This window comes from Aspergillus sydowii (assembly GCF_001890705.1).
Source record: "Aspergillus sydowii CBS 593.65 unplaced genomic scaffold ASPSYscaffold_5, whole genome shotgun sequence".
In the NCBI taxonomy this organism is placed as follows: Eukaryota; Fungi; Ascomycota; class Eurotiomycetes; order Eurotiales; family Aspergillaceae; genus Aspergillus; species Aspergillus sydowii.
The window spans coordinates 714071-739558 of NW_024467863.1; the positions used below are offsets into that span (position 1 = coordinate 714071).

Consider the following 25488-nt stretch of genomic DNA (forward strand, 5'->3'; position numbering starts at 1 on the left):
TGCAAATAGGAACAAGGCGTGTATTGATTGAGTCACGACTGATGGGGGGACAAGGAGGCGGCGCATTTTTTGGAGGTGTCTTTAGGGTGCTTACGAGGAGCAGCCATACCCGATTGGAGGTATGACTTTGTTCGCTGAGCGATGAGAAGATGGGAAGCCGCGTCTTTCATCACAGCCATTTCCCTGATGCGGTCCGCAAATTCCGAGCGGGAAGAAGAAGAAGAAGAAGAAGAAGAAGAAGAAGAAGAAGAAAGAGGAATAATTGGGGATCTGGACGCTAGTCTAGGGTGTCTACGCCGGGTACGGAGAGGAAGAATACGCCGGTGGATAGGTAGATCATCGATACGCAAAGAGCTTTCTTCGGTCCAGAAAAGGCGAAGGCTTCATCGTCGTCTTTTGTTCGGATCCAGCGGAGAGGCTGCCGCGCGCCGTCCCTGGCTCATCGGAGGTTTGTTGACGCAACACAGCGTCCGGGAATAACCGTTTTGTGAAACAGAAGTTGGTGATACACGAATGGCCTGAAAGATAGTTTAATCTTGCAGAATATTTGTGAAGAATAACAACCGGTCTCGGAGTATCTTTTTTCGTCTCAAGCTTCCCCAAGAAGGTGTACACAATACGGCGTCAGGCTGTAGTTTCAAGAACAAAGGATTTTGTGGCTGGCTGATAGAGGACATCCAGACCGGATAGAGACTGCCCTCCTTACTGCAGCAGGTCGGCAGCCTGTATCGAGAGAGGGCATCCATGCATTTGCATCGACCTCCAGTCTCGCTCATCGGCTTCCGTAAACCAGACAGCTGAGGATCACCATCCTGAAAGCCCGAACGGCGAGCGCGAGACCGGGATCGACGATCTGACATACTAAAATAAAATATGACTCTTTCTGGGACTAGATTATTTTGGCCGCCACGACGGGGTATCGGAGGCTCAAGCCCTCACGCGCCCGGCCTCCGGTGAGAGCGTGAAGACTGCGAGGTAGGGGAGAGGAGGAGTGGGGCACTGCGAGGAGTCAGACAGAGGAGCACGGTGCGTGGCGGATCGCATGTGGAATATTACGAAAACAATTGGTGCCTTATTCTTTTTAAGATATGGAGTGGAAAGCAAGTTTCGGTGTACTGGGACAGATGGAGTTTGGATGTGACCGTGACACGGCAGATTGACAATTCCTGGGGGATATCTTTTCCAACGGCATCCGCAGGCTCCTGTTGGCCCAGTGGCCAGAGATCTCCTTTGACAGACGGCGTCCTGCAAATCGCACGCCTGATTCATTCGTTTGGGTGCTTGACATCTCCCCCCTTGTACGACGCGCATAGTGGGCCATACTCAGGTAGGACGCTTGCATCTCGATTTCCCCACTACTGTCTAAACGCTCACTAGCTGCGGACTGGCGACCGATGTTTCGGGTGAGGAATATGTAACTCCGGTTGATGAACTGCTCCAACACAAAAAAGGCGACCCCCTCCAAGAACGCATACTTGACCGATTACTGTGGAGATCCGCGAGTTGACGAATAGGAGACGGGACAACTAATTTGCGCACGCGCATGAAACTGAGATGAAGGGACATCAATTCCGGTCCTGAGCGGACAAAGCGTAAACTCCGTCCGATGGCTTTTGGTCAATCAAGTGGAAGAGAGGCGGAAGGAAACAAGAGAGGGAGAACTACGGGGTTCTAGTGCGCGGGAAATGGTCGGCGTTCTCGGGCAAGTACCTGGACCCTGGGAGTCTGGAGACAAAGGCGAGAGGAGCGGTGGGTCGCCGCCTTACCAGGAAGTGGACGCCGGAGAAGCGTTCATCGGTAACGACGAAACCGTCTCTTACATTGGACAACAAGTGCTCCATTCAAGCTCCCAGCGTGATACATCACATTGTCTCTCAGTCACTCAAGGAGGGAAACCGTGGTATTGGGGACTGGGGAGAAGGACGGAACGTGCCGAAGAGACCAGTGGGTGGAACCATTGAGGAACGAACCAGAAAACTAGCGGAGTCTGTCAGCAGAGAAGAACAACGCCCATAGGCCGAGAGGATGGACTCTGGACTTGGGAAATGGGAATGGATTTTCTGATTCTGATGAGCGGGCAATCTAATGTACGCCGGTCGATCCTTCAGCGCCGGATTGGCGGTGGATGCAGATCCGCCACGTTAGGCGCATCTTTGACGTCGTTGTTGAATTTCCATTTTGCAATTTGCAGAGACCAAATGAAGGAAATGCATTAAATGAGGAACAGGGATAAAAATTAAACGGCTGTGGATACTGGGATGATGGAACTAGCTAAAGAAGGAATGGAAAGTGGAAGCCCAGGGAGAGGAGAAGCGGGAGAAAGACGATGGGAGACAAAGGAACCGCAAAAAGGGGCATCACTTGACGATTCCAGTGGGATCCTTTGAACTCGGAATCAATGAGCCCTTCTTTGCATCAATGACTTCGTGTCTTTTAACTCTATGCCTTGATTCCATACTTCCCTGCTTAATCTTCTGGTGCAACGACTTGCAATCTTGGAGAAAGCCAACTGAAAAAGCACATCTCATTATCTCATTAATTTAAAGAGATATTTTGAGTTCGACGGAATGGTATTCCGCAGACCGACAGACCAGGCTCGACTGCTGCCCTGTCCAAATCAACCATGTTTATTGCTTCATATCTGCACTTTGTGCGCCGACCTGTCAAACCTGGCACCCTCCATACCACAAAGTAGGAAGCATAATGCGAACGAAAAGAAGAAATGATGGAGAAACTAAGTCCATTCCTATGCTCACTATTGTATACCTGTAACGTTGTTTTGTTGTTGCCGAATAATTCCATGCAGTTTCCTTCACATCCGGGGGAAATTAGATCGTTAGCATCACAAAAGAAAGAAGAACGGAAAGAAGCAAGCACCGTGGTGTCAGAATGGGGAGACCCAAAAGGAGCAAAATAAAGAAACTCGAAAAGGAAAAGTGAAACGGCCGAAACTACCAAGCATCGTAGTTTCACTGTGGGGATGAGCGTTTAGAAGCCCATACGAGGTCTATGTGTAACGTTAAAAATAACGGTGACGAAGTCATCGGAAAACAAAGGAGAGTGTGAATAGGACAGATGAATTAGGATATTGCTTTCGGTTTTCACCCGTTCGTTCCGCGTCACAGACAGATACAGCAAGGAGAGGTAAGGGGCTAAACGCAAGCAGCGAAAGGGAAGAAAAAGAAGAGTGAGAAACGCGTAGAAGCGCGGGACGACAATCAAGTGCAAAGGCTTTGAGATGAGTGATGCCGGTAATAGGGGCTTCCCCCACTACCGCCCCCATTCCCAGATCGAACGGAGTAAATCGTATCATAGCCGCCGGAGCTTGAATTACGGTAGCCTTGTGACGCCGTTCGCGGATGGTGGTGCCTCAGAAAATGACCATCACCAGAGTTGTTGGAGACGATAGACGAAATCGTATCATACCCTTCGGAAAAAGTGGTCTCAGAGCTGTCGCTTGTCTTGTGAACCGGATCGTATTCAAAAGGTGGGGGCTGGTGGTCGCGATACTGAGTGTCCTTTCGGACGTCCATCATCCCATAGCTTGGATCATGATAGGACTCCATGCTGCAAGTGCTTTTTATGGAGTCCATTGGATCAAGAGAATCACTCATAATGCCGATATCGAAGGCGGATGATGATGAAGAGGAAATGTGTGGACTTGCGCTAAGGGGCGAGTGATCCGTCGCCGTCATTTGATGGTAGTCAGCTCTACCGTAGCTATGACCACCACGTTGAGTCGACTCGTACGGCAAAAGAGTAATATGGGATCGTGTAGCTTGTCCCAGGCCTGGAGGTAGGACTGCCCCTCCGTTACCATCTCCAGCACCGCCGCTACCTCCATCCGGACCCATGCTGGTTGAGCTGTCTCGCCGACCATCTTTGTAATGACCAGGTGAACGTCCTCGAACAACCATCGGATGTGACAGCTTCCGGGCGATTTTGACCCATTCATTGTTGCCAAGCGGGTTAGTAATTTCAGCGTAGAGATCGACAACGAGGTTGTAGTATTGTTGCTGGGCGCGCCGCTTCCCGTTGTTTGCGGTCGCTTTTTGGAACTGGATTCGCTCGAATGTGTGCTGTGTTGGGGGTTGGTGCTGCTGCGGAGCACCGCCGTACGAGGAATTATACTCTATTCCCATTCCAGTAGACTGGGACATCAAAGGAAAACCAGGCTGACCCACTGATGACGTTGATCCGAGGCTTGGTACCATTGCTGTTGTTTGAGAGGGTTGTAGTACAACTCTTTGTGGCGGTCTCTCTGACTGCTTGTCGCGCTTTGGTGTATGTTGCACAAGTTCCCGGACCTCGCCATGTTGCTCATTCACGATCGCTGATATTGACATGGAGAACTGATGAATTCTTTCGTTTCGACTATCGGTCTTGAGGAAGAAAGGTCCGTGGGCTGATGGGTGAAAGGAAAAGGAACACGAGATCGAGAAATAGTTCCGTCGATAGCAGGTCCACTTCTCATCAACTTGGAAAAATCCTTTGTGGATCTTCGCCCCGATTTCCGGTCGGACAATTTGGTTTCCAGAAAAGACGGAGAACAGCGTGTTTGTCTCCTTAAATGGGGGAGCATCAGCCGTGGGCGGAGGCACGCGCTGGTCCAAATACATCGCTCCTGGTTGGGCAAACATGAGGTTTTGGTTGCGATCCATACCACAGTCGAGTGCACGGGGTGTAGTTGTATACTGTGGAGCTCTGGTGATATCGCTGAGACTTGTCAATGAAGGAAATGGACCCCTTGGGATGCTGTATGCCCCAGCGTAATTGTCGCCTCTTCCTAACAAAGAAGCGTTACCTGGCGACTGGACCGTTGACGACATACCCGCGGGCAGTTGGCTAGAGTGAGCCCCAGAATATTTTATTAACTGCCGTAAGGTAAAACCACATCACAGGAACAGGAGATAGCCTTACAGTGTGGGCATGCGGTGGGATCTGAATTCTGGCATTCTGTCGTACCCCAAACCAGAAGCGTGGGTATAAAGTGACCCTGTTGCTGGATGAAAGGAGTCTGGAAAGCGAACAAGAAATAAATTCGGATGATGTTAGCCAACAGATCGCACAAGGCTGCTGAATATTCTCATCCAGAATGGGATGGATGGAAAGGACAAACCGGAACAGGAATCGGACGAGCTCATAAGCTGGAGCGTGGGTGAAGTTTCATATCTAAAAAGAACATCATGGTCAGATAAATGGCTTCGCCGAAAATCCGTTTGCAAATATAGCCTGGGTGAGCCTTGACGAAAGAAGCAGAAGTCAAAGGCAAACTTTTGGCGGGTCTCGACACATTACGACTATGCAACATGGGTGAATGAATCAGAGGGTAGCTGCATGTATAATGGCAAGGGTATGTTGAGAGTCCCAATAGCAGAGAGGCCGAAGTGGATGTGATCGAAAAGCACGGGGTTGACGGCAGGAGAAGGACGTGCTCGGCGCAGCAGCAGAGCAAGCCGAATACAAAGAGAAGATGGAGGCTAGACGTGCAAAACGATGGGCCGGAGCACTCAGATTAGGAAGACAAGCCTGTAACTAGTGGCTGCAAGCTGGCAGGCGGCTGGGTGGAGTCCGAGAGCAGTCGAAATCAGAAGACAACTTACGGTAAATCCTGCATCGCAGACTGTTGCGTGTTGTATCGCAAGCCGTTGGTGGCAGGTATCGGGACTGCCTGGGCAAGATGACTGCCAACAGCACCACTTCGACGATGGCTGTCCTCGTCATCCATAGAAAAACCAGTCGGTCCAGCGAACTGTCGCTGGGCGCTGGAGTAATCACCGTCGGAGGTGATGGGACCATCCAGCTGGAATGGACTCTGCAGGAGCGCTGCTCGTTGAAGAAATGGCAATCAGAACGAGTCCAAGGAAAATATAACGTCGAGCAAACAAGCGAAAGGCAAAAACTGCAAAAATAAAAAAGAGGAAAATAAGAAACAGTAATACAGGAAAAACAAATACCACGAAATCAATAATCAAAAACGAGAAAAAGAAAATAGGTGCGAGGCTATCGCTCCTTCGCTGGCCGAAACTGAAATAGGGTCCCATCCTTGCCAGGCAAGGATAGAACATACATACATGCGGGAAATCTCGATATTAGCCAAGACAATGAGGTGAAGATTTGGAACGAGGGACAAAAACGAGAAATAGTGTAACCAAAGTGCAGGCTGTGGGAATGCCGGACGATTGAGAGAGACCAACGTCACTCGGGTTGTAGATCGCAGGTCATCAGTCCTGTTGCTTGGATTACAGCAACAGATGACGGCCAGAACTCCTCGGTGGACGGTTGTGGATCTAACAAAGAAGCAATGATAGGAGAAACAGAAAGATGGGTCTCTTACAGTGATTCATTTGGGGCCACGCAGCAGATACCACCCTTGACCGGAGACTGATTATGATTCGAGATCGAGGGCCGTTAGCAAACAGGCTTAGTGAGAGGCTGAAAGCACCCGCAAACGACGACCAACACGGCTGGGTTTCTGACGACACCGAGTATAAGAGTGCACCAAAGGAGTGCACCAAAGAAGAATTCAGCGATTAATTGCGCCTCGGACCTCAGCCCCGTATGATCAAGATTCGACGGCGTATTTTTGCTTGGATGATAGACACCGGGGACAAAGAGCTGCGGGTTTGACGCGCGGGTGCGAAGGGTGATAGACGGTGGGCTCGGTGGTAGCTTGAGGACAAGGTACGCTGCAGAGTATTCAAGAAGGGGCGAATTGCCACAGATAGACACACCTTGGACATATTAGAGTTGAATGAATGACAAGGATGTGCAAGAATTGATAAAGAAATAAGCAGTTGTAGTGGGTGCAGATAAGATGGGACGTGAAGAGAAAATATGACAGGCTCAGCGACCCCATTGCGGCTCTCAGAGTTACTGCACTTCGTGCTGACAGATGAAATCTAACAGCTTCAATTGCAGCCTGAGACGAAGAAACGGCGCCCTCTACCTTTCACCTTTTGATAGGTAGAGGCCACAGAGCTGCCTTCTCTTCAAGGACACTGAACGGGCCTAGAAACAGCGGGGGTCCGATGGGGCATAAAATAATACTCAAAAACGAAGGCAAGTAACAGAGGGCATTCAAGTACGAACAAGCAGGAGAAGCGAGAAAAAAAAAAAAAGGGTGACGTACAGGTGAGTGAGGAACCAACAGAGTGATAATGAGTAGTATCCTGAATCGACTGTTGCAGATTAAGAATTCCACACTACCAGCGCGGATGCTGACCAAGAAAGTGACTACTGGCTAATCGTTCGTCAGGTAGTCAATGGAAGAGGCAGGGGAGATGTCCTCAGACCATCTGGCAGCACAGTCCTGGGTAGAGATGGGAAGGAGGATTTGGCTGGAGGGTAGAAATGGCCACAGGGGAGGGAATCCGCAGTGGTGAAGGACGAGGGAGCAGAGGCCTTGATATTCGTTTTCCAGATACTTGATGGAATCATGTCATTTCCTTCTCCAACCCACAGCATGCCCATTGCTCCGTCTTTGCCTGGCCCCTTAGCACTGCCCAATGAACAACCCTGGTGAGTATGCGGCAAAGGATGTGCTCTGCAGAGTCCTGGGTTTCGATTTACCAAATTAAGCTTGACGGGCGAATACCACGCTCGCCAACGCGAGTTTGCTGCCGAGTTCGGACCATGTCAGGGCCGTTGGGACTATCGGGAAGGTAAGGACAGATCCGTGTTATCTGAGGTCTTTTTTTATCCTCATCGGAGACCTCTCAGTTTCCTTCCGACACTACGGAGTGCATAATGAATGGGCTTGAATCATCTACCCGTCGGATACGTGCTTCTCTTCCTGATTTCCTTAACTTCCTAATCCCTCTGACCAAACCCGGCTCTGGTTCGCTTCGCTCTGAGAGACTCTGAGGGACGCCAGAGACAGATACTCAGGGAGCGGGAAAATGTTTGTTGCATCAAGTAAAATGATGCTTAAACGTTTTGGACCCTGTCAGAAATGCTGCAGATGCACAGCATTGGCCCAAGTCCATGTTACATCCTATGACCCAACGTAGGGGCGCAGACATTTGAATGGTCCTAAATGGAATGAACTTTATAATTGTTGACATAGTGGGAGGTGCTAGGCTGAGCGGGTCGCGCTGTATAGAACATCATCGGTCAAGTCAGCTGTGCTAGCGTGAGCAGCGGCAAACGGCAGAGTGCATCAGAGACAAATTAAGATGTTGCTAGAAGAGATTAGTGGCGGCGATCGTCACCCCAGCAATCCCGTGCAGACCCCAGTCGCCTGACAGAGGCTGTGAGCGCTGGGAGTGGGCGCGTCTGAGCTTGGGCAATCGCGGACAGCCAATGGGTTGCTTGTCCGTCGGCGAACGGTCTTTGTCGAGCACTGGACAGGGGGTCTAATGAGATTTGTGGTTCTAGACAGGCTGAGCAAGGTTCCTGTGCCTTGAGGATCTGTCTCAAACAGCCTTTTCCTTTTCCCTTTTCTTTTCTTTTCTTTTCTTTTCTTTTCTTTTCTTTTCTTCTTTTTTGTTTTTGGTCAGGCCTTTTCTTTTTTTCCCTCCCCTCTGCCGCCCTCGTCTCTGTCCAGTGTCTACTGAATTTCGGGTGATTAAGGCACGAGGCGCGGATATTCCTGCATGAATGAAAGATCAGGCGGCCGATGACTTTGATCTGCAGATGAATCGATCGGTTCTTTTCTGCTCCATCGGGTGTTCTTTTGCCCCGTCACTGTCCCAGGAGAAGAGGTACTGTCAGAAGTAATGCATCTTGCTCAAAGCACTGCTGGCAGAGCGGAGCATTGCTATTTTGGACGACAGACCAGACTGGGTATCTCTGACCGAATTTCAGATGGCTCGAGAACAATGGTCATTTTCCGAATAGTCACACCAACGCCATCCAGTAGACGCACCGGATGTGGGGGATATGTCTTCCGTGGGCATGGAGACCGGTGTTCCCAGAAGAACTTCCAGAATAATTGGCTCGCTCTACTGGCAGTGACAGGACAAAGCAAGCCCATGCCGCCCGCGAGAGGACTAGTGGCGGAGCTTCTTGTTTTCGTCTTCTTCCGGTAGAGTGAATTACCAACCTAAATCTCAGTCTTAATTTGCCTTCTTTCGCTCTCTCTGATTCTTTTCTTTTCTTTTCTTTTTTTCTGCTGCGGTGGATGGCAGTGGTGTGGCTGAGAGGATCACCCAAACATGCAGGAAGCTAGTTGGCCCAGACGTGATGGACGCAGAACTGGGCAAAAAAGAGCCGAACGTCATAATTGGCAGATGGATCAGCGTCCAGTCCGTTCCGAAATGCGAGAGTGGGAACCTGGGCAGCAGGTGCGATTCCTAGTGGAGGGTGATGTCGTGCAGGAGGAATCCACGGGCTGCAGCGCGAATCCATTCGTAACCTTGAACAAGGGGGGTGTGGTGGGGAGGGGCAGAGGTTGCATTCTGCCTCTCGGGCGAGCGATTAATCTGCGGCATCCGGGTAGCGGCGTACCAAGATCCATACGAACCAGAGAAGATTGGATACGGACGAGGAACAGAGAAAAGAGAGCAGAGCGAGGGAGCAAACGACGTGCACGTTTGGAGTTGAGGCTTGGAGCTTCTCGCAAGAAACGATGGGGATGCCCCAGGCCGATACACAGCGCTAGTCCCAAAGTGGCGCACAGGGCACGTGCCATGGTTGCACCAGAAAGGGTAAGTGCAGCCCTAGTCAACCACCGCTGCACTTCCACCTCAGGAACAGAGTTACCACTGTAGTACTCACGAAAGACGTCGAATTAGTACCTGCTTCAACTCTATTCATCTGTGTGCTATTCAGCGGGCGCTCTGCCCCTCTTCTTGGAACCTCGGACAGATCTATCCAATTTCTGCCGGCTCGACAAATCATTGGCCCTGGTCGTGGGGATTTGCTGTAACCGGTTTCTGCTTTAATGCCAGGTGTGCATCCGCTATTTTTACACAAGGTTTATGGTGTTTCAGTTATTTTATTGCCGCTCCGCCCTTTCTCAGGGCCTTACCACCTTTTGGGATTTGGAGCTGTCGTTCGGACCCGAGCCTCTTCGATCAACATCTCGCCTCGAGGATGTCTCAAATGCTATTTGCTGGCCCTAGTAAAAGCTACAGGTAAGAATTATGTTTTAGGTTCTCCTTAGAGTTCCGGGCGTTGGGGCCAATCTGAGCCGAGGCCATTTCTCTAGTGTGCTTCTCGATCCGCAGTATAGCATGGCCATTATAAGCTGGAAAGAAGCTAAAAACCGAAGGCCTATAGCAGATCTGGGCTGCAGTTTGCCGTTATGATCGTCTTGGAGCGCCCGGGCGAGTATCAGTTGGGTTTTCCCGGATTCACGTTGGTCCACGAGCTCGAGCTCGCCCGAGTCCAGAACATTCGACCAGTGGTTCCAGGATCCCTTGAACTCTCCGTGTTTTTTTGATAAACTGGGAACGTTCCAATTTTGGGACTTGACTGCTCCATTGCGAATTGCGATCTTCAAGAAGCCGGCACATACGGTCCCAAACTAAAGTTTTACGGCGGATTGTGCGTCACAAAAGCGTGTTTTGTATTTCGAATTTGGGTCTCTTTGGGCACGTTGCGAATTTGGTCGCTCAATTAATTGCGAGATATAGGCTTATACGGGGACTTAAGAGGGAGATCCAACGCGAAGGCGGCAGTAAACATATCCAAGGGAGTCAACTGTCCGTGCGGGCTCCTATACCAGGTGGAGACCGGAGGTTTGAGCCGTTACAACCCCATATGCTAACGTCGAAAAGGTTCTACCGCGGTGTGGACCTAATATGCCATGCGAGCCCAATTTCAGAGACCAAATAAACTGGTGTGAATTAGCTCATCTCCGGTACATGCCTGACTGCTCAACATGTTGGATCTGAGATCCTTCAGTCCAGCACCTCTCCTGTATTCCAAAGCTATTCCCAACGCCGCGAGCTCGCATGGACCCATAATCGGTCCATGTGCATAGTGTCCTGCGCAGTTATCGTGGATGCCGCATGAGTAGCTGGGATTTGTTCCTTCCTCGTGGCCATGCCAAACACCTGCCGACGCTCTGCTCCTAGTTTAGGCTAGCTGCACTACTCGAGAAGCTGTCAATTGCTACCAGTCAGATTACTCTGGGCTGCTTTTTACACCTAGGTATCCATCGTCAGGCCGATGACCGACCTTCGGGGCCTCCCGCGAATCTGGAAGGATCGTGGCATTCATAAGAGGTGGGCGTTAAGATTTGCCCCTACCCAGATCCTCAATTACGGGTCGTCGGCGCGCCCTCCTCCCCCCAGCTCATCGCGAAATTGACTACCGTCGGCCTGGATTCAAGTCAATTCCACGAGTCTTCAACGAGCGTCATAATACTGCTGGAGACGAAACGACGTGGTGCCATAGAAGGGAGAATTCGGCCACCAGTCTGTCGGGACAAGGTTCCGGGTTTAAACCTGGGAATGGACATTAAGCAGGGCACCATCTCGTTGCGATGCGTACTGCCACTGACATCGACTACTCTCAGACTCGTCAAAGCTGCAAGGCTTCCCACTACGTCCCGTCTGATACTTTGGTCTGTCACGAGGTGCCAAACCTTGTTCGCCGGCCCATCAGGCCGTGCCAGTTGGAATGACAGACTGAGTCGCACAAGAGAGAAACATAACGAGTCGACGCGCAACCCACTCAAATGCCGACCCTTCCTAAGCCTGCGTTTCATATCCCGGAAGGAGACATTTGCCGTCCATGACATAATAGTTCTGCTGATATTCTTCTCGTCGTCCGCTGCTTTACAGACCAATATGGCGAGTATATGCAATGTAACCGGAGCGATTAGGTGCCGACAGCTTCCCAGGCCCCATAAGGAGCAGGCGCCCCGTAATACTGGCCGTCACTTGTCAGAAAATCTCGGGGAAGATGGGAGAGAGAGCCACGGGGGCAGTCTGATAGCCATTCACGGCAAAGATGGCTGCTTCGTGTGACACCCACCAAATGTGACTACGATACTACATAATGCGACTGCTCTGATTACCAGTGGATAGGACCGTTTTTGTGGCCCAGACGCTAACTGGAAACCAATATTTACATACCATCTGGGCCGGCGAGCTTCCAGTCCTGGAAGACATGAAGCAGATGACGTGGGTTGATTACTGGGCCACCTCAAGGCCTCAAGCGTGCTGAGTTAAATGACCGAGGAGAACCACTGGCTATTCAGAGTCTTAGATACCAAGCGTAGCCAGCCTCGAAAAGCATCGCCCTCCCAAAAAGCAAGGCTGCCCGTCTGCCTTCTGCAAGGACTGTTTCCAAGTTCCGAGCGTGTCCATTTCTCAGGCAACCAATGTGCAGATGCAGCTGCGAGTAGTTTGAATCAGGACTAGTACACGACTAATGTTGGGAGTTATTTCTATTTTCTCCTCAGAGAGGGATTGGAGCCTTGACACTTGGTAGCAGCTGCGTCAACCTATCTTGGGGCACGTAGCTGCCTGTGCAGATGACCACTCTGTCCCAGCCACATGCGATATCTATCTGTCGACCGTCATGGAGCAAGAGCAGATCTGCCCGAGACTATTGGTTCTTACGTATCGTTTCGTGTAGAATACAGTTATTATTTATGACGACACTGGGTCGTATATACAACTGCTACAAGAAACATAGAACGTGGCTGCCCCGGACAATTGGTGGCAGAGCAGGGGGGGAAAGGACACAAGAGTAACTGGGATATTTCCTCCGGCATGGACGAGTATTCCTGAGTCTCCTCTACAAATACTCAAACCCTACTAGTTATGGCCGCTTGTATATTCCCTGTTTCGAGGACACATTTGATATGACCGGACCAGGTTGCAACTGTGACAATACGCTGATCTCCCCAGGGCAAATGGAACGCCTTGTGTATCGATTACTTCATTACCGAACGGATCATGACGCTTTTATTGTAAGAAAAAGGAACTCGTGAGGCAAGAGTTAGGTATCTCCATTTCAGCCGTAAAGCGTAAAGCTCAAACATCCTAGACAGACCAGATCCACGCCCCCTTAAGATAGCGTCTTAAATCTCGATTGACCGAAGCAAAGAAATAAACCCCAAAGATGATATACCGAAGAAAAGAATCTAAGTAGTCCTCTTTGCAAACTCGACGCGTAGAATGAGGTGGCGATAACCAACTGCAGCAGGAAAATAACAGGTTAGTACTGAACGTTGTCTTGACACACAAGAGTCGCTCGTGAATAACAAAAGCAAAGGGTACGTACATCCGTCCATCTTGTCGCAGGCACGTGCGGCGTCGCTCCGATCCGCGAAGCTGATGAATGCGAATCCCTTTGCTCTCTGGGTTTCTCTGTCCCTGGCCAGGAAAACTCTGGTGACACGACCGAAGCGCTCGAACAAATCCCGGAGTTCTTGTTCCTCCGCAAGCTCGGAAACCTGCTCACCGTTAGCCGTGCTGTCACAAGCCAAAAACTAAAAAAAAAAAAAAAAGCGAAAAAGGATTGAAGGAAAGGGAAAGAGGGGCAAAGAAAAAACGGCGCCCCCCCTTCCCAAATTCCCCAACCAAACAAGAACGGGTAGACAAACGTTTGTAACTCTGAGGGTCGCCAAATCATCCTTCTCGTACTTGCCACCCATTCTTTCTCCACCGCTCGCAGCACCCTTCCGGAGATGAGGAGGCACGTAGCTGCCACCGCCAACACCCAAACCACCAGGACCTTCGTCCGCATCGGCGCCCTCCGCTCCAGCACCAGCCCCAGTCTCGTCGACGGGCGCCATCGTATCCTTGAACGGACACCTGGCCGTAAAGTGCTCTCCGGAACAAATCCGACACTTGACCTTCTTGTCCTTCAGCTGGTCCTTGATACTGCCCTTCTCGCCACCATTCTTCTCAGCCTCAGCGGCCTGCGCCTTCCAGTTAATAGAGGGCCGGAAAACAATATTCTCGCCGACGGAGGTCGTGTCGAAGGAAGGACCAGCGGCATGGCCCTTTTCCAGCCCGAACTTAGCCCATGTTTTGCGCTCCGCAACCTGCGGGTTCACGTGTTCGCGGACAACAGTCGTCTTGATGCGGCGCGTGACTTTTACTTTCTTGCCCTCGTCGTTGAAGCGGTATGAGATGACGGTTTTTGTGCCGTCCTTGTTGGTCGTGACTTGTTGGGCGGGGAGGGCGGAGGGGTCGTCGAATTCTTCGTCGTCGGCCCAGTCGGCCCTGTTTTCGTAAGTCTAATTAGCATTTCTAAACTCGAGTAAAAATGGCGGCTGGGTCAAAAATTCCGGGGCCGCCGTAGTGAGTGAACACGTACTTTGCTGGTCGGGACATTGTGGCTGTTTCTGGTGATGCTGGTGTTGTGTTTGAAGATTCTGGATTTCTGAAAGCTGAATCTCCGTTGTGGATTTGTTCGCCGGGAATTTGGTGTGGCGTATGTGGCGGTGCGGAAATATTGTCACGTGACCGTATAGACTGGGGAAGGTGCACTACAACACTGGAAAAACAGGCCAGGGAAGGCAAGTGCGGGGTTTTGAACAAGGAAATTGCGACTTTAGTTCCTACCGATCGCTCCTTCTCGATTAACCTGGCGTTGCCATTCCGCTAGACATGGAAGGAGCAACCCACCTGGCTCGACCTCAAGATTTGACGACGCAGGTACGTACGTTTACTGCCCTTGCAAGTAAGAACTCTACTTCGCCGGATTTACTCATTGACTAGAAGCAAAAGGTTGCCAGGTTGCGTCCAAACCTTAGTATCTTTAAAGTAGGGAATCGGTGAAGGAAAACGTTCGCAGGTCTTATGCGGCGCAATGCAATTTGTCTATTTATTTATTAAAGAGCTAATTGAAAAAGGTCTACCTCCCAAATATCTTCATCTCAATGGGTCTCAACCAAAGATATGAAAACGCTGAAAATGCAAATGCCAGCTCGAATCCCACATCGCCGCCGGCAGCGTACTTTGAAATAGGACCAACATACCACTGTTGGCTCATCCCAGTGACCATACCAGCAACACCGAACCCAAAGGCAATAGCAGGGGCGATACCTGGAGGAAGCTTCTCGGGCTTGTCATAATTATCAATGACATAACCCGAGAACCCGCGCTTGAAGACAAAGTGGTCTACGAGGGAAATCCCCGAGTAGATGGCCAGCCAGTACGCAATGAAGTTCATGAAGTTTTCCAACACTGCTTCAAATTCCGAGTATCCGGGAATTGCTATCGCCACGGATACACAAGTGCCGAGGAATGTCCAGATGAAGCGAGGCACGCGCTGAGCATAGCGGCTGAGAACCTGAAATGTCAGCCCTACAGAGTAAATGTTTGGGCAGTTGTTTGCGACGATTGAGAGGGCGAGAATGACGAGGCAGAACTTGCCGAAACCACCGAGCGGGTCGAGGACGGCACCGATGACACCTCCATTTCCAGAAGCATCATATCCTGTCTGGTATTTATTGTTGCCACCGTTGATTGTGGTTGCGCTCATCAATGCCACACCGAGCATTTCAATAAAGAGAAGTGGGACGATGAGACCGAGCCAGGCCGAGAAGAAAATCTTCTTCCGGCTGCGACCCATGGGTTGATAAACGGTGTAATCGGCGGCAAACGGGGTCCAGCCAGTAGCGTAGCCATACACAGCCGATCCGAACGAGAGGACACTGCCCATTTCAGATGAACCGACTTTCATGGGGATATTTTGGAAGTCGCCAGAGTGCGCAAACATGCCGAGGATGATAAGGAAGACAATAAAAGTGGGGATCCAGCTCCAATACTCGTATAGATGAACCACTCTATATCCAGCGAATGTAACGAGGAGTGTACAGAAGGCGATAATCAGGATAGCCGCGAACCCTGGTACATCTTCGTTCACTGCGTGGAGCATTTGAGCGCCTACGATTGTATTTGCGGCGGACCAACCCATGCATGCGAGGACGTTCAGGATTGCAACTGCACGAGTGTATTAAATGAGTTCTCACAGTTCTGAAGTATGGCCGAACTGGACGACTTACTGAATTTTATCACATACGGGCCAAACCAGAATCTGGAGAATACCATTTGACGCAGGCCGAACGGACCGAAGCAGGAAAACCAGCAGACGGTCATGATGCCGAGAAGATTGAAAAACAAGACCGTCAAAATGGCGTCCACGAACCCGAGGTTATAGACAGGGAGGGCAAGGGCACCGATAGCGAAGGAACTGACGACCATGTTGGCTGCCAGCCACATGCTGCCTACGTTGGTGTAGGATGTATCTGTCTGTTCTGCAGCGGGTACACGTTCAATGCCGCGCTGCTCAATCTTGAGCTTTCCGGCTAAGCGCTGTATTTTTGCGTATAGAGAATCGCCATACGTGAAACTCTCGCCGGGAACGGCACCATCGCTGCTGTTATCAGCGACCGCCTGGACCACCGGAGGGTTCTTCTCCAGGTCGAAATCGAGAGCTCCGGCCATGGTGGGAACAAGTCTGCCGTTCGGCTGAGATACGCCGCTCTATTCGAATGCAAACATGAAAGGGAGTAACGAGACTGAGAATGAGGGTACAAGCCCCTCTGACTGGATTGTGGTTCATTCACATTTTTCACTGTTCTCTGATGGGGGCAGGCTTTCAATATGTATGTGGACCTGGAAGGATAAAATCTGCAGAGAAGCGCACAATCAGTTATTTTTATGTATCATTAGGCCCACTTGGAGGTCCAGCGGGCCAGCATTCGCGATGGGTTGCGGCCATCCTCGGGAAAGATGGAGGCGACATCTTCGATTATGGTCCTATGGATATCGGCACGACCAAGAAACGGTTGATCGCGTGGGCTTTTTTGGGACTTGAGGCGCGCGATAGTCAAGCGAGTCAAGCTTGTCAGGGACGGGAGCCAATCGGTGGGCTTTGAAACGGGCTTCCGGGTGGGACCGAGCGAAAAAGTTTACAATGCCGAGATAAGAGGACTGCTGGTGACAGCCTGATAGGCACCTTCCGTCTGATAAGAAAACCCGATGGTGCTCACTGTAGGGGGTCTTCGTTTGAGTCTTTCGCATTTCTCCTAGACTGGAGCTTGCTAGGGCATGTTTTTGAGATGAAACTTGATTAGTGTCGATAAATATATAACGCACGATAGCATTCGGTCACTTACTCCGCGTCTGAGCCGACAGCACAAATAAACAACCTGACAGATATGAATGATAATGAAAATGTTTTCAATAGCTGGAACGAAGCAGTATCCAATGGCTTGACCCAGGAAGTCTGCAACGTGTCGGGCTAACGTAGGTGCTGTTGTTTGGGAGGAAGTGGCTGAGGTGAAATCCGCCTGCCCAAAGACTCACCATCTCACTTTCCAAAGTTCCTTCTACAAGTTATGTCCAATACTCACGTCCATTATATTGATACCACTCGAAGCTGATAATTTTCAATCGTTACTGGCTGCACCGGCGGCTATAATAGGTTTGTCTCAATGATTTCGCCAGCTGTTGGTCTTGCTTCAAGCGACTTGCTGACCGTATGAAGTCAAGCGTCCCCCTTGAAACGAGACCGAACAATGAGGTCCCAAGGAAGCGGAACTCATGTGATAAAAGCAAGAGACGGTGAGCAAAAATTCACGATCGACATCAACGATTGGTACAAACTCGCGGAACGAGAACCGGATTATCTGTTCAGTTACATTTACGAGCAGCAGACCTCATATGTGGATGCCATTCAAGCTATGGAGACCAAGTTGTCCGAATACACGATCCAGGCGGCTCCCCAGACGGACGAGGCATACTTCAAGGAGATATACGAAAAACAGGTCGCCGAGCTGAATGAGAAACTAGCGACGTTGACTCATAAACTTGCGCTAGCCGAGAACACTAATGAAGGATGGGAGAAATACAAAAACAGAGTCGAGACATGGAGGAATGAGAAGCGGCTGGCCGACGCAACACGGGCCGGAAAGGACTCGGCACGCATCACCGAATTGAATATCGAGGTAGCAAACCAGAAACACCATATTGAAGGCTTGGAAAAGAAATTAAGAGAGCGCGACAGGATGTATGACGAGAATGCCGATACGACAGAAGGAACGCTATCGGAGTACGAAGAATACAGCTGTTGGCTACCCGAACCGCCGGCGTTAATTGATGGAGTTGACATCAAATTTGCTAATTGGAGGTGCCTGATGGAGATGAAGTTCCGCGAGAATAGTGATCACTTCGATTCTCCAGGGTCTCGGCTGGCATATCTGATCAGTTGCACATCTGGTGAAGCCCAAGAGCAGCTATTGACTCGCCTACGAAGTAAGATTTTGAAATCGATAACTGACGTCCCAGACGCGCTCGACTATCTGGAAATGGTGTTCCACAACCCGGAGCTGAGATCGACTGACGTCCATGACTTCCGTATCCCCGGTGAAGACACGGGCAGTTTCTGGAGACTGTTCAGGGTCTTTGTGTGGAACGCAGTCAAGCACGAACTACCGGAAGAAGATTGGGGTCCAAAGCTTCATGAGTTCTTGCAGTGGAAGCTCGATAAAGACATTGGCGACTACTCGAGCTACCAGGAGGGCACGTCAAAAGAGCTAGCCAAGGAAGTCTTTTTGCGCCTGCTTCGACAGGAGTGGGATAATAATGTCGGACTGACGGGGGCGCGCGAAAATTGACGAGCTAACTGTCAGGAATTTATCGATGGGAGTGTGCCTAGGAAGTGGATATCATTTGGAAGGATGGAAGGAAATGGCATAAGCGACCTATTGGAATTAATTCCAGGTTCGCATATAATACATGGCCTGACGCACCGCGAAGTTATATATTCATACTCGATATTCCCTATAACGCACTACACTAATACAAATAGCAAATGGATCCGCACCCACTACAATCACTAACTCATTCAAATAACAACGCCTTATCAACCCCGGCCTCCTTAAAAACATCCGGCCACCAAGCCCCCGTAAACGGTTTCGCATCCCCCTTACAAACTGTCTTCGGCTCCGGCACAGTACCATTAACCCAATACGCTGAGATCCTCTCCAGCGCACACCTGGACGGCACAGAAGTTGAGCAGTGTCCATTCCCACCAACCTCCAGCACCACGCTCCCCTCATACCCCGAACTCACATTATAAGCAGACGCGAGCGGCGTATGTCCATCAAGCGTATTCCCCACAAACAGGACAGGCACTCTAGTGCTTGCCCCAAAGGAACCCTTATATACCTCCTTAGGCTTAATCTTCCATTGCGCACAGCGCATATGCGAACCGACAGCGCCGTCCCCAGCAACACGGCTCCTGTTATAGAGGTTCCAGACGAAAGGCAGGAAATCGTCCAGCGATGAGGTGGGACGGACTTGGGCTTGGTTATCGCCGCAGTAGATGCCTGTTAGGGATGAGTACGTTGCAATTGTTGAGTCGCGAGAAGCTGGGTCTGTGCTTAGGAACTCGACGCCAGACTGCAAGGTTTGCACAAGGAGAGAAGGATCCGATGGATCTTCCATACCAAAGACGAGAGTATCCAGCAGGGATGTGAGGATCGGCCAGAGCTGGATGGAGTATAGAGACTGGAGGAATAGGCCCTTTAGGCCTGTGTAGTCGAGGAGGATGGGCCCGATGGGGATGGGTTCTGTTTTGACTTTTTCGAGGAGAGACCATGCGGATGATTCGAGGGCTGAGGCGGTTTTGTTGTGGGCTGCGAGTGGGCACAGTTTGGGGCCGGCGTTGATGCACTGCTTGAATATGTCTGAGAAGGCTGCGTCGGATTGGGACCATTCATCGAGGTTTCTTTTGGCAGTATGGGAAGGTTAGCAGGCTAAGTAACGTATTTAAAAGTTGGTGCGGTGCGGGTCTGGTCTTATACGTACACAGGCGAATGATAGTATTCGTGAGGATTCTGTACGCCATCTAAAACAACTTTATCCATCCTCTCGGGGAACATCGAAGTCACCGTTGCCCCAAGGACAGTGCCGTACGAAAACCCTAAAAGATAGCCCAAGGTTGTCAGTATCTACTTTACACACCAGGCCGTCAATTAGCTGGGAAAAGAACTCACCCCAGTATCTCAACAACCCATCTTCCCCCAAAGCATCCACGATCTGAAGCATATCTCTCGCAGTAAATGCTGTGGTCATGACACTGCCAACAACATTGGCATACGAGTCTGCATGACAGTTCTCAGCGTCGATTGTCCCGCGCGCCCAGAGAGTCCCTAGAGCCGACTCGGAGCTGTTTCCTGATACTTGGGCTTTGTATGTGGCGAACTGTTCAGCAGGGTCGTCGCTGCACTTGAACGGGATGGTGTCGACGGTGCCGCGGACATCCCATGAGACGATGTCATATGGGCCCCCGGTTAAACTAACGGAAGAAGTACTGATCAGTATAAAATAGTATAGTAGGATACCTTGTTGCGAGAAGGGAGTTTCACATACGGTATGAGGATGGAGGCAAGCTGGGCGAGGTTATTGCGTCCAGGGAGGCCAGGCCCGCCGGGGTTGGTCAGGATACTCCCCTTTGACTTTAGAGGTGCAGGAGCTCGCAGGAGGTTCAGCGTGAGGGTATCATTGGGGTCATTTGCGGTGTAGTCGAAGGGAACGTCCAGGGTTGCGCATTCGATAGGGACCGTGGTCAAACTGGTGAATTCGGTTGCGCATGACGGCGTCCACTGGATCTTTGCTTCGGCTGTTATGGCGAAGAAGCCAAGTGCAACGGTGGGGAACAGAGCATGGAGGGAAATCATTCTGAAATTAGGTGCTATAACTGTGGGGTTCTTGGGAGAGTTGAAGGATGAGAGCACTGGTCTGGGAAGATACGCTGGATTTATACCTATGTCTGCCGCGTTAGTCTGATATTAATATGCTATAGCGGCTGGAAGCACCGGAAGTGGAAAGCTGAAGGCAGTGCAAGGCGATCATTCTAATAATATGTGTCCTCGCTCTGCCTCTTGACTACGTTTGATATCGTATATACAAGTGTAGGGAGACAGCGCTGGCCAGTGAGAAGGGCCCTCGTATGCAGGTCGCCGAGAGCGCCTGAAATCACCACAAAGGGTAATATACCGGTCGATCATGGCGAGCTCGCACAGCCCCCAACCCTAACTAGATATTACCCCTAACTTGCTTGGAACCATGCAAGCCAAATAATGCAAAATACACAAAATGTCAAGGATGGTGAGGCTTCGGAAAGGAAAGCGCAACGACCGGAGCCCACACAGAGGCAGAGAGGTTGCTGGGGGTGGGTGGCCCCTTCTCGCCCTGTAGTTGCTTGCCTGCCCTGCATTTCTCCCCATCCAGCGGCACCGTCACCTAAGACTATGGTATTTGTGCTTAGTTTTTTCTTGGCCAATAATCAGCGCAAGCATGGCCGACCGAAATGCAGCGAAAGAGCTAGACGATCCAGACCGCGCAGCCCTAATCCACGAGATCAGTGACCTGAGCGGCGTTACTGATATCAATCTCGCAACGTGGGCCTGTGTTTGGTTCGCTGATATCTCGAAACTTCGCGGAACGCTGGACGACTTAAACGACAATCCTGCCAAATCTTCTACGGAGGCGTGGTTACGTTCCACCGATGCCGAAATGGCTTTGAATACGTGTAAGTTCACTGATTTGCGTCTAGGTCTTGCGTATTGACTGATTTTAAATGACGTTGGACGGGCGAAAAGTAATAATCAAGATGCAAAGAGAGAACCGGAAAAGGGAAGCTCTGTAGTCTCTAGTGAGGGGCCAGCGACTGTGGAGGAGCCATATCTGGGTAGGGAAAAGGTAGGCGTTCCGCGCCCTTGATGAAGCTTTCGGGCTGAAGATATCTAGTGCAGAAAAGGAGCCGAAGTATGTGCGATAACGCGTTCCCCAAGAAACCCTCAGATGGTGACTCTATATGTGGACGCCCTTAGCCCATGGCAAACGGGGCCGGGGTTGAATAACCAGGCAAAGATCTGGGAACCTGCAAAGCTACTTTGGAACACGGAAACAGTGGCACGATGGAAAAGCATAATCTCAGGCACCGACAATACGCACACTTGTGCGACCGTTATCATGCTATGCCCTCACGTAGAGAATCTTTGGAAAGGGGCTAGGTTCGGCTTACAGCCCATCTATCTATCTCCTGACCGCAGGCGCCTTGCGCTTGAGTTTTACTGGCTACACTCACATGTTCCCAAGGGATCGGTTACCCTGAAGGATGAGCCTGTCGTCGATGGCCAAATTCGAGTTGGGCCCAACGGCTTGAGACTGCTGGATTCAGGCTTGTATAACTTCCAGATCCCCCATGGACCAATTATACTCGAAACGAACGACCGTGACAACCACCCACTGCCGTCAATGGAGTTGCTAGAGATGCAGTGGACTTTGAACAGGATTATTGCATTGAGCGGGGTGGTGAAATGATTAGCTGGAAGCCAGAGGACCTATTATTAGTTATATGGCCGTGCTAGCTGTGTGCACGTTTTGGCAGAATAACGGGCCAGAAGATTTGTATCATACTGTCAGCCAGTACAGTATAATGTAAACTGTTATTAAAAGACATACATACTCATAAAGCAGTTAACTCCCTTACCAGGGCACCGTTTGTTTAGTGCCAGAGGTGGTATGCTTCACAGATAAAGGCAGACAATCAAGCGTATGTGCACCATTTTATCCACTAAGATTGACTATACGGGTAAGGGTATAGCCAATAACATTCAAACACCCTCCGAGACGAACAACCCGGGATGGGCTGGTACATCCTCCCATACTAATATTATCTCCGAGGCCCACCCCCTTCGGCCCTTATTACTCGAAACGCAACACCCAAGCCTCGCGCTGACGTACTTCCAACGAATACAACGAACACAGGTCCGATCCCGGGAGCTGACATGTATTGAGTAGGTATATTGTAGCTTGCGAGGGTGCAGTATTTGAAGACTCCTTTCGCCATCCTGCTCCTGTACTGGCTGCCGTCTACACTACGAAGTAGGGCGAAATAACAACGAAGGATAATAAAACGACCAGCAGCAGCAAAGCAAACATTAAACTCAAAACAATGTTCTTTCAAGCTTTACTCGCCGGTACATTTGCCGTCGGGATCATCTCTGTTCTCTTCCCGGTATGTCCGTCCTTTCCCACAGCGAATACTCAATACTGGTATAAACATATGGTATGTACTAACCACCAGCCACGGGGCAACAAGAACCTCCTCCGCACCATCTTCTCCGTCCCCTTCTCGCCCCCCTCCGCATCAAAGCCAAACCTCAACCGTCTCCGCAAGCACATATACACATCCACATCCACATCCACATCCACAGAAACCCCGCTAATAAAGAACAACCCCTGGGCCCTAATGGCGCGCATCGGAGACTACGCGGATAAAGCCGGGCCCCTGATGATCTTCCGCAGGGGGAAACTGGATATCGTGCACGAGGCCCTCGTTGCCATGCCTGAGCCGCCGAGGGTTATTCTTGAGTTTGGGTCGTATGTGGGGGTGTCGGCGCTTGGGTGGGGGGCTATTTTGGAGGGGATTCATGGGGTTGATGCAGGTGCAGGTGCAGGTGCAGATATGAAAGGGTGTTGTAAGGTATATACCTTTGAGAAAGACCCCGAGTTTGTGAAGATGGCTAGGGAGGTTATTGAGCTTGCCGGGCTAAGTGATATCGTGACTGTGATTGAGGGGACGGCGGCGGAGGCGCTTAGGGGTTTAGTTGCGGAGGGGAAAGTCCAACGCGGGAGCGTGGATATGGTGTTCTTTGACCACTGGGAGAAGTATTATCTTCCTGATTTGAGGGTTTGTGAGGAGTTGCGGGTTTTGAGGATGGGGTCGTTGGTTGTGGCGGATAATACGGACAAGCCGGGGGCGCCGCGGTATTTGGAGTATGTTAGGGCTGGTGGGGAGGAAGGCGGGGTGAGGTATGAGACGAAGACGTACCAGAGTAAGGGAGAGAGGACGGGGCGGCCGGTAAGTTTATACTATGGACTTTCTATCTGTCTTTATTTGATGGCTGCTAACAGTGGTGTTTAGAGTGCGGTTGAGATTAGCACGGTTGTTGATTTGGGCGCGCAGTGAGCGGATTCAACGGTTTAGGTAAAGAATCTGTTGGGTATTTTGTTATAGCATGAACATGTTTAATTCGTTGGAAGAATGAGATGGGAAGGAATATATCAACCCCGAGGCACCCATATAAGCACAAGCTTATATCTGTCCGGCATACAATGCCAACAACAGGTACTATATACAGATACTATATACAATACTATATACAATCTAAGTAGAGCAAGAAGCAACACTAGGGACGTTCTGGCACTCATCGTAGTCCTCGCCACCAGTGACCTCAACATCAGTCCAGGTCCAGTCAGAGCAACCAGAGCTACCGCAGACAATGGCAATGTTGTGGCCGTCCGAGGCAACGGCGCCGGAGCCAGAGATGTTCTCAACAGTCAGGCCGGTGATGGGGAGGTCGGAGGTTGGGTCTCCGTGGAGGTCGCCGCCGTCGTAGTTTTGTTCGATCAGAATACCGTACCTGTACTTGTTAGATTGATGCGGTTTATTGGTTTGGCTGGCTTACTTGTTGATGGAGTCGAGGGTGATGCCAGAGTAGGTCACGCCCTTGATTTCACCGGACTCGCCGGACTTGGCTTTGATGCGGATACCTGGTTGGAGTTAGAAGAGTACGCGCGAGTAATCGGAAAGGAGTCATACCGTTGTCAGACTTGGTCACTGTCGAGTCCTCAAAGGTAACAGTATCCACGGTGTTGTCGTCACGACCACCAACGCTACCGATCGACAGACCGTGGCCACCAGAGCAAGTACCGCCGCTGAAGGTAATCTGGGTACCAGAGTTGACAGCAACGCAGTCGTCCTGGTTGTACACCTTGGCACCCTTGATGACGATATTGTTGCTAGACCCGATATCAAAACCGTCAGTGTTGTGGCCGCCTTCGCTGTCACCGGCGGAGTTGTCGATGGTCATATCGGTGACGGTGAGTCCATCGCAGCCGTTGATGCTGACAGCCTGGACAGGCGTGTTCTCGATGTACAAGTTCGTGATGCTGGAGTCGGACAGGGAGTGCGCGGCGAAGAACTTGGGCTTCGTCTTGCCGCCGTTGCTGCCCTCAGAGTCCCACCAGCGGGCTCCGTCGGGGTTCAGCTTTGCGCCGGAGGCTCCCTTGATGGTGATGCCGTTGCCCTTGATTTGGAGCAGCGGGCCTTCCCATTCCTTGTAGCCCCAGGTGGTGGTACCCTCGAAGATGACCTATCTGGGTTAGAGCTGGATACAAAGAGTAGAGAGTAGACGGGATTACAGTGGTGTCGTCTTCCAGGTCGCTCAGGTCAAGGGTAGTACCAGAGGGAACTGCGACGTCGGACAAGGTAATGGTAGCGCATGATGCCTGAGAGGCACTGGCAGAAGCGGCGCCATCCTCGCCAGAGAAGGTGCAAGAATCAGCCCGCTTGTTGAGAGACGGCGACGCAGTGATGGCAGGGTCGGCCGGCGAGGCAATGGCGCCAGACGCCAGAGAGGCGACAGCAAATGAGCCGAGAAGCTTGTACATCTTGACCGGCAAGAGATGAACTGGAAGTTTGAGAAAAGACGAAAAGACGGGTGCTGAACTGCTGAACTGTGATACCTGATCTTTGAGCTCCTGGCAGCTATTC

The 25488-nt window shown here is 50.8% G+C and overlaps 10 protein-coding genes across 10 annotated transcripts; 3 read left to right on the top strand and 7 right to left on the bottom strand.

Moving 5' to 3' along the window:
* Nucleotides 1-3218: 3218 nt before the first annotated feature.
* Nucleotides 3219-4955, bottom strand: ASPSYDRAFT_151728 (NDT80 / PhoG like DNA-binding family protein; the record flags this gene model as incomplete). The annotated part of the gene is made up of 2 exons (XM_040842122.1): nucleotides 3219-4782; nucleotides 4921-4955. The coding sequence occupies 2 exons, from the start codon at nucleotides 4953-4955 to the stop codon at nucleotides 3219-3221; spliced, it is 1599 nt and encodes a 532-aa protein (XP_040702459.1).
* Nucleotides 4956-5047: 92 nt separating this feature from the next.
* ASPSYDRAFT_964372 (uncharacterized protein) lies at nucleotides 5048-6449 on the bottom strand. The gene is made up of 3 exons (XM_040853217.1): nucleotides 6338-6449; nucleotides 5604-5826; nucleotides 5048-5480 (listed from the first exon to the last, which is right to left on the bottom strand). Exons 1-3 carry the CDS (start codon nucleotides 6345-6347, stop codon nucleotides 5141-5143), a joined length of 573 nt encoding a protein of 190 aa, XP_040702460.1. The 5' UTR covers nucleotides 6348-6449; the 3' UTR covers nucleotides 5048-5140.
* A 2789-nt stretch (nucleotides 6450-9238) lies between these two features.
* On the bottom strand, nucleotides 9239-9634 carry ASPSYDRAFT_31307 (uncharacterized protein; the record flags this gene model as incomplete). Its single annotated transcript, XM_040844861.1, has 1 exon — nucleotides 9239-9634. One exon carries the CDS (start codon nucleotides 9632-9634, stop codon nucleotides 9239-9241), a length of 396 nt encoding a protein of 131 aa, XP_040702461.1.
* Nucleotides 9635-12629: 2995 nt separating this feature from the next.
* tif35 (translation initiation factor eIF3 core subunit g) lies at nucleotides 12630-14255 on the bottom strand. Its single transcript, XM_040846961.1, has 4 exons — nucleotides 14227-14255; nucleotides 13508-14132; nucleotides 13186-13357; nucleotides 12630-13098 (listed from the first exon to the last, which is right to left on the bottom strand). Exons 1-4 carry the CDS (start codon nucleotides 14241-14243, stop codon nucleotides 13046-13048), a joined length of 867 nt encoding a protein of 288 aa, XP_040702462.1. The 5' UTR covers nucleotides 14244-14255; the 3' UTR covers nucleotides 12630-13045.
* Nucleotides 14256-14683: 428 nt separating this feature from the next.
* ASPSYDRAFT_45061 (cytosine permease) lies at nucleotides 14684-16689 on the bottom strand. The gene is made up of 2 exons (XM_040846962.1): nucleotides 15920-16689; nucleotides 14684-15857 (listed from the first exon to the last, which is right to left on the bottom strand). The coding sequence occupies exons 1-2, from the start codon at nucleotides 16359-16361 to the stop codon at nucleotides 14767-14769; spliced, it is 1533 nt and encodes a 510-aa protein (XP_040702463.1). The 5' UTR covers nucleotides 16362-16689; the 3' UTR covers nucleotides 14684-14766.
* Nucleotides 16690-18004: 1315 nt separating this feature from the next.
* ASPSYDRAFT_45066 (uncharacterized protein) lies at nucleotides 18005-18744 on the top strand. Its single transcript, XM_040846963.1, has one exon. It carries the CDS (start codon nucleotides 18056-18058, stop codon nucleotides 18533-18535), a length of 480 nt encoding a protein of 159 aa, XP_040702464.1. The 5' UTR covers nucleotides 18005-18055; the 3' UTR covers nucleotides 18536-18744.
* Nucleotides 18745-18761: 17 nt separating this feature from the next.
* ASPSYDRAFT_89393 (uncharacterized protein) lies at nucleotides 18762-20602 on the bottom strand (the record flags this gene model as incomplete). The annotated part of the gene is made up of 4 exons (XM_040852157.1): nucleotides 18762-19650; nucleotides 19731-19845; nucleotides 19919-20220; nucleotides 20295-20602. 4 exons carry the CDS (start codon nucleotides 20600-20602, stop codon nucleotides 18762-18764), a joined length of 1614 nt encoding a protein of 537 aa, XP_040702465.1.
* Nucleotides 20603-21221: 619 nt separating this feature from the next.
* On the top strand, nucleotides 21222-22250 carry ASPSYDRAFT_89394 (uncharacterized protein; the record flags this gene model as incomplete). Its single annotated transcript, XM_040852158.1, has 3 exons — nucleotides 21222-21456; nucleotides 21538-21626; nucleotides 21675-22250. The coding sequence occupies 3 exons, from the start codon at nucleotides 21222-21224 to the stop codon at nucleotides 22248-22250; spliced, it is 900 nt and encodes a 299-aa protein (XP_040702466.1).
* Nucleotides 22251-22884: 634 nt separating this feature from the next.
* On the top strand, nucleotides 22885-23901 carry ASPSYDRAFT_89395 (O-methyltransferase; the record flags this gene model as incomplete). The annotated part of the gene is made up of 3 exons (XM_040852159.1): nucleotides 22885-22947; nucleotides 23017-23793; nucleotides 23857-23901. The coding sequence occupies 3 exons, from the start codon at nucleotides 22885-22887 to the stop codon at nucleotides 23899-23901; spliced, it is 885 nt and encodes a 294-aa protein (XP_040702467.1).
* Nucleotides 23902-23937: 36 nt separating this feature from the next.
* Nucleotides 23938-25482, bottom strand: ASPSYDRAFT_177453 (glycoside hydrolase family 28 protein). The gene is made up of 4 exons (XM_040843471.1): nucleotides 25137-25482; nucleotides 24535-25087; nucleotides 24401-24485; nucleotides 23938-24355 (listed from the first exon to the last, which is right to left on the bottom strand). The coding sequence occupies exons 1-4, from the start codon at nucleotides 25383-25385 to the stop codon at nucleotides 24100-24102; spliced, it is 1143 nt and encodes a 380-aa protein (XP_040702468.1). The 5' UTR covers nucleotides 25386-25482; the 3' UTR covers nucleotides 23938-24099.
* Between the last annotated feature and the right edge of the window lie 6 nt (nucleotides 25483-25488).